Here is a 7,255-nt window from a genome sequence, read left to right on the forward strand (position 1 = left end):
ATTCCAGAAATTCCTGGGCTACAGTGTGAGGTCCCTTCTCAGAATCCCATCCAAGTGGGTAGGGGAAAGGAGAAAGAATCACACTTAAAAGGACAGAAACATTTACATCCTATTTCATGCCTGTCTCTGCCAGTGTGCAGTTCAATAGGTGGACAGCATGTGTTTACTGTATCTCCGTTTCTTTGAGGCAGGAAGGAAGGGGTTAATTCATAGTTGGATTTTATGAGTTTTATTTATATGCGATGTGTGCTAAATACTTATCTTTCAGTTTGAAGTATTTTCCCCCAGGTGATGGGAAGTAAAATGCCCATCACATTAAAATTAGTTAAAAGAGATCATTTAGATATGAAAGGAAAGTTTGGAATTAAAACTAGGGAGGTGGGATAGATATTTGACTCCTTGGAATTACCGGATGAAGGAGTAAAGGGGAAGGGCGAAGCCTTGTAGGGCAGGAAGACCCGGACACAGTGGGAATGGAAGGCGGTGTGGGAGAAGAGAGAAAGGCAGCCACAGACTGAGACCGGTCAAGCATCACATCAAATTTTTTTTACATTCCGGCATAATAACATTTCAAGGATTCGAACCACCAGAACACCGGTCCCTTTCCCCCCTTACTTTAAAACGATAATGATTCTCTTTTACAGAGTCTCTCCCGGCCCCGCCGGGAAGATCCTTCAAAAGCACGCGACCGGGATGTGAAACTGAGAGCCTTCCTGCACCACACAGGACCTCCCCTCTGTGTCTGGCACAGCTCTTCCCTGCTCAGCCAGGGAACCCAGACAAGTTTATTTACACACCCCCCCGCCCAGAGTGCACAAACACACCCGCAGAGAGCGAGGGCGCGAGGGGCGGGAACGCCCTCTCTTCCATCCCTTCCAAACAATTATCTGCCAGAAGAAGAAGAAGAAAAAAAAAAAAAAAAAAAGCAAATCCTTCGCCGCGCCGGGGGCTGGCGGGGCGGCGGGCGAGCCGGGAAACGTGGCCGCGCCGGCGAGCTGGGGATTTGTGAAAAGGAGCGCTGGCCCGCGTGCGCCTCTTGTTCCCCGTGTAATTTGCAGCCAATCATCGGGAGGTGTCCGCGCCCTGCGTCCTGCTCACCTCGGCGCCTCGGCCCGCCCCCGCCCCCGGCTCCGCACCGCCTCCCTCGCCTTTCTCCGCGCTCCCCTCCCCCAGCCACCGCACACACGCACACACACAAACAGAGCGAGGGGGGGGAGGGTGAGAAAGAGAGAGAGAGAGCAAGAGAGAGAGAGAGAGAGAGACTCCCCGGCTCCCTCCCTCCCTCGCACACAGCGACTGGAGACGGACCGGGAGCAACGCGCTGGGAAGAGCAGAGACCACCGACAACAGCCCCGCGCTCTCCCACACACGCTCACACTCGGCGCTTTCCTCTCCACCCCCACCTCCTCCTCCTTCCACCCCCTCCACTAACACCATCTCCTCCTCCTCTCTGCAACAAGAAAAAAAAAGCCATTTACAGGTATTTTTTTTCATCCGCATATTTATTTACCCCACCCCCCCATTCCCAACAGTTTGTTTACAAGTATTAAAGTTGTAATTGGGAGCTGCCAAGACACATCTGGATTTGTGTTTCTTTGTGTTAGGGGGTGATGTGCAACTAATTAAAGGCAGACTGGCAGCGTCTGCAAATTCTAAGGCTCCCCAAATAAAAAGAGACTGGTAAGTGATTGTTCTTTCTCTTCCTCTGGCTCCCCCCCTTTCTCTCTTAAATGTTTGCTGTCCGGTGGGATTGTAAAAGTAGATTAATGCTGGTCTCCAGCAGTAAAAACCGTGACTGTATTAATTAATTAATTAATCTGCACGGCCCCTCCTCCTGAATGTTAAATATGACCTTTGATCTCCATGTCTCTGGTAGATCAGACATACAGTATTAGGCATGTACAGTCACATTGTTCAGAGGCAAAGCAGGATCATGAAGTATGGATGTTTATTTTAGCTTTGGTATTAGAACTATAGTTATTGGTGTGTGTTTTATTTTGTTGCTAAATAAAAGCCAAACAATAGCTGTGGCTCAGGTACCTTTTTTTCATGCTCCAGGGATGCATTGATTAAACAATAATGACCTGGATGCTGGGCACAATCCTTCTCTACAGTTTCTGGTGGCATTGAACCTAGAGGAGGGAAGGGGGGAGGCAGTAGCAATTGGAGAGGCAAGGACAGCTTGTTTGGAAACACCATGCTAAGACTCTGAAAAGGGGGACATTAAATCCCTTCTTTATTTGGAACAAGGTCAAAAGACTAAAATGTTAGTGTCCCCTCCCCTCAGTGGGATGATCCCCATTGCATGGCTAGTGGAACTAGTTTCTAGTGACTAGCAGTTATTATGATCTTGCATCTTCTATGTAATTCACAGAAACTGAAGCTGTATGTCTATTCTTACTGTGTCTTTCCCCCAAATCCTGGTAAGTGTCAGGAATATTTAGCCAGGAAGATTTGGGGGGCACCTTTGTATTGTCATCAGGCCTCAGAAGGGAGCAGTTTTCCCTAATGTGAAACCACAGAGGTGGTTCCTGAGTGATTAGGGACTTGCTGTGATTGAAGGATGCCTGCCAGCTTCTAATCCTGCTGGAGGGATGTTCCTTATCTTGCTTTACTTTGCCTAATAGGGATTTGTTTACATAAACCCAGTTTTTTTTTTTTTTTTAGGGTGCCTCGTCAGTAGACCTTGAAGTTTTCAAATTTGGAGTTTGGACATAGTGGCTCATTAATCTAATTATAAGCATAATTACTATAATTGATATGCATTTGAAACTCTGAAATTTTGAGACAGAGATTGCTAGGCCCTCAGTTTTAATTCCCTGAACTCCACCTTCCACACCAATCTCTAGGCTTCAGAAGAAGCCAGAGAAAGGTACTCTGGCAAAAAAAAAAAAAAAAAAAAAAAAGGGAAACAAAGAAACTGTTTTTGTAAGGTGAATATACATTTTATATCTTTGCTTTAATTCATGGAAGGCTATGATATTCCTCTCATCCTTAATAAACAAGCCAAAACCCTCTTCATAAAGCTTAATGATGGCCTGTAAGCAGAGAGAAATGCAAATACCCAGTTAGCATTAAACTTTCCTCTTAAAAAATAGCAAAGGGAAAAAAAAAATCATCTTAATGGTTCTTTGGATAAACAACACCTGAAGGAATCTCCCTTCTCTTTATGCAAAAATCAGTGTTGGTGAATGATTTTTTTAAAAACTCCTTTGCTTTCCTCTTTTCTTGGGAGGACACAGCAATCTCCATTATAAACGATTGGGAGTATTCTTATAGGAGCAGCAGACACTTAGTTCTGAACCTGTGACATTGCTTGTATTTGAGATCTATCTATACATTTCTACCTACCTACCTACCTACCTACCTACCTACCTACCTACCTACCTACCTACCTACCTACCTACCTACCTATATTCCATCTTTCTTTCTCTCCTCCCTTTTTAAAAGGAGTAATGCACCACCTTCTTGCCCCTGCCACCAAATGGCTTGTACAATTGAGACCTGTCCTTGGTCCATTGAATTAAGACCCTAACAGAGCCAGCTGTGCTGGGATTCAAACTAATGACAGCAGACACAGAAGGACACTGTGGCAGCTGGTAGTTCTTTTTTTCCATCCACCCCCCCTCCTGCCTCTTTGGTTCAGATTGTATGTGGGCAGCCTTGTAGCTCTCAGTTGTATTGTGTTTGCTTACAGTTTATGCTCGGATGTATTGTAGACTTTCTCAGTACTTCATTTGCTAATTTCCGGTTCGTTTTCCTCATAGGGCCATTGCTGTTTCTACTTTACAGCATTTGCATGCCCAGGCAGCACTTGTTCACACATTTCATAATGTTTAAATGCCCTCTGCTTATAGGTAGTATCGCCCTCCCACCCCTGATTTGCATGTCTTTAGCACTCCAATTGCCCTTTTCCCTCGGCATTTGTCACCCCTGTCTTTCCTCTTTCCCTGGGTACTCTAGCTATTAATACATTTTTTTCTCAGGAGGGTTACAAGAATAGGGGGGAGGGGGAGGAGCTGTGTGGTGTGCTGTCGGGAGGGAGGGAGGGAGCAGGGCTTGGGAGTGTTGGGGGGGGGCGAGGGGGTCACGTCTTGATGATTGTTATGCAAACGACCCGACTGGAGAACGTGGGAGCTTTCTGTGGTGTCTGCGGTGGGGTAGCGAGGGCGGCTGTTTATTTATTTTTAATTTTTTTTTCCTCGTGCAGCTCGTTGGAATGACTTTCTTTATTTTAGTTGTAACAGTTGGAGGATAATGCAAAGGAAGACGCTGCCTGAGAAGTCACCGTCTGTGGACATGCGCCCCAGAGAGGACTAGAGCAGCCCTCACCTTGCTCTCCCCACCCGGATCCCACTTTCCTGCACGGCCCGGCCCGTACCCCGACCCCACCATCACCCGCTTCCCTCCTCCCCATCTCTCCCCCTTTCCCACCCAGGTGTCGGACCAGGCGGTCCCCACTTCCACCCTGCACCCCTTCTTCCCCCCCTGCACCATGAACACCAATGTCTGCGTGGAGCCCGGGCCGAGCCCGGAGGCCCCGGGCTTGCCCAAGGAAAGCCACCTGCCCGAGGGGGCCCTGAACAGCCTTGTGGATTACAACTCGGAGATGGAGCGTTACCGCTCCTTTGCCACCTCCTTCTACAAGACCAACGGGGGCGCCTTCCCGCAGGCAGCCAAGATCGCGCGCATCACCACCCCCATCTTCCCCAGCAGCGCCGCCGCCGCCGCGGCCGCCGCGCGCATCGGCATGTCCCCGTGGAACTGCGACAACGCGGCCACCGCCGCCGCCACCGCGATGCTCTGGGGCAGCGGGGGCGGCGGCGGAGGCGGTGGGGGCGGGGGTGGGGGCGGCGGGGCCGGCAGGAAATCCTCCTCGGCCGCCGCCTCCTCCTCCGCCTCCTCCTCGGCGATCCTCCCCGCCGCCGGCGGTGGCGGTGGCGGCGGCGGCGGCGGTGGAAGCGGCGGCGGCGGCGGCGGCGGCGGCGGCGGCAGGACCAGCATGCACCACCGGAACGACTCCCAGCGGCTGGGGAAGGCTGGCTGTCCGCCAGAGCCGTCGTTGCAAATGGCAAATACTAATTTCCTCTCCACCTTATCCCCCGAACACTGCAGACCTTTGGCGGGGGAATGCATGAACAAGCTCAAATGCGGCGCTGCTGAAGCAGAGATAATGAATCTCCCCGAGCGGGTGGGGACTTTTTCCGCTATCCCGGCTTTAGGGGGCATCTCATTACCTCCAGGGGTCATCGTCATGACAGCCCTTCACTCCCCCGCAGCAGCCTCAGCAGCCGTCACAGACAGTGCGTTTCAAATTGCCAATCTGGCAGACTGCCCGCAGAATCATTCCTCCTCCTCCTCGTCCTCCTCGGGGGGAGCTGGTGGAGCCAACCCGGCCAAGAAGAAGAGGAAAAGGTGTGGGGTCTGCGTGCCCTGCAAGAGGCTCATCAACTGTGGCGTCTGCAGCAGTTGCAGGAACCGCAAAACGGGACACCAGATCTGCAAATTTAGAAAATGTGAAGAGCTAAAGAAAAAACCTGGCACTTCGCTAGAGGTCAGAGGAGATGATTTCTTGTTTCCCAGTCTTGCCCCCTCCCTCCTCACTCCCCTGCCCTCTCCCCCACAGGGTTTCTTGTCTGGATTCAAGACGCAGCACCCCCTTTTCTGAAGCTTCTTGCAGGTTGAAACATACTGACATAGGTGGTTTGCAGAGGGCATGGCCTCTATACCACCCTCCCAGCTGTGCTTCACTCGGAACCGCCCTTCTGCTAGAGAGTGCCCCTCCTTTTTCTGTCTCTGGAAAAAAATGCAATTGGTCTAAGAATCCGAAGTTTTGCATCTGAGCATGCTTAATATTTTCCCTTGCTGTTTTAAACTGTTCCATCAAGAAAACCCCAAAACAAAAGCTCTGTCCAAAATATTGAACATATTTATCATTCATATATACGAATATATGGATTTGCTATATAGGTCCAGACATAACACTACACATGTGGAACACAACTTACAGTATATGCATACATATTTGTATATACCATCGTGTGTGTGTGTGTGTGTGTGTGTGTGTGTGTGTGTGTGTGTGTGTTCAAATGCCTGGATTGAGAGGGGGGTTTTAATCCTCTTCTAGAAAAATTTTCTCCTAAGCCTAACAGAATGTTTTTGTTTCCTGTTTTATTTTTTGCCTTCCTGATAATTTTTGAGCCAGCAGAGAGTATAGAAAGCTGATTGTCACCAGCCATTTTTAGATGTGACTTTGAGTAAAATGATAATTATTTACTAGTGTGGTTAATGGAGAGCTTATTTTTTAAAATAATTAATGTAGTTCCAGGAAAACTCCATTGTTTTTGTTGTTGTTTTAGATTTTATATTTCTCTTAGGTTCAGTATCTGACAAAGTAACCATTTTGTGGTTGCAAAATTACTCTAAACATAGGAAGGTTTTGGTTGGTGCCATATATGGTAAATGATAGTTTACTTTTCCTATAGGTCTTTAAAACAAACATTATTCACTGAAGTAATGGTAACATTAGGCTTTTAGTTGCACTTCAAATTAAGATTGATGTATGTGGTGAACATTTTATATGATATCCTAATCAAAACACAGGAGGAAAAGTGCAAAATTACAGGCATATTGTTCTCGTAACATTTAGAAAAGAAATATGGAAAGGCAATCACAATCTATGATGAAATCTAGAGAGGAAGGTTAGCTGGTTAGCTGCTTGTGCAAATGTGAGACAGGGCAATGGGTTTAGTGTTAGAGAAGGTTCTGTAGACTCGACTGTATGTTGAGTGACTATCACTATCCATCCTGAGGAATACTTACTTGCTTGCACATCCTTTTAAACATCAGGAACATGACCTAGGGATGCCTTCTTTGAATCACTGAGAATTGGAGATTTAAAGAATAAATGTAGAAGTTAAAGATTTTGCTTCTGTTTTGACTACAAAGAAGATGAATCATCTTGGTACAAACCAAGGCCAAGGGACTGGGGTTCCAAAGTTAGAAGCATATAGACTACAGTTCCATCACAGCATTGTATTCTTCCTTCTGAAGGAACCACGTCTGCTTGTGAACGTTAATTGTATCCCAGGGTACTTCATTGTTCTTCTTGTGGGCAACTCTGGTCAAGCAAAGATAACAGCAGCTACAGGGCAGGTTTATGTATTCTCTCAGATGGCAAAAAAAAAAAAAAAAAAAAAAAAAAAAAAAAAATTCATTAGTTTTTGAACTCTCTGTTGGGGTTGAATTTGCCGTA

General features: G+C 47.5%; 1 protein-coding gene across 3 annotated transcripts in view; it reads left to right on the plus strand.

Moving 5' to 3' along the window:
• The first annotated feature begins 1,290 nt into the window (after window positions 1-1,290).
• Cxxc4 (CXXC finger protein 4) overlaps window positions 1,291-7,255 on the plus strand; it is a 25,745-nt gene continuing 19,780 nt past the window's right edge. The window contains exons 1-3 of one of the 3 annotated variants that reach the window (XM_021195865.2): window positions 1,291-1,480; window positions 1,605-1,680; window positions 4,239-5,554. In XM_021195865.2, the coding sequence (XP_021051524.1) occupies window positions 4,496-5,554 (1,059 nt within the window). In that variant the 5' untranslated portion in view covers window positions 1,291-1,480; window positions 1,605-1,680; window positions 4,239-4,495. Of the gene's footprint in view, window positions 1,481-1,604; window positions 1,681-4,238; window positions 5,990-7,255 lie in introns of those variants that run through there. The other 2 variants (XM_021195864.2, XM_029537814.1) reach the window with 2 other exon arrangements.

This window comes from Mus pahari, chromosome 4, assembly GCF_900095145.1.
Source record: "Mus pahari chromosome 4, PAHARI_EIJ_v1.1, whole genome shotgun sequence".
NCBI lineage: Eukaryota > Metazoa > Chordata > Mammalia > Rodentia > Muridae > Mus > Mus pahari.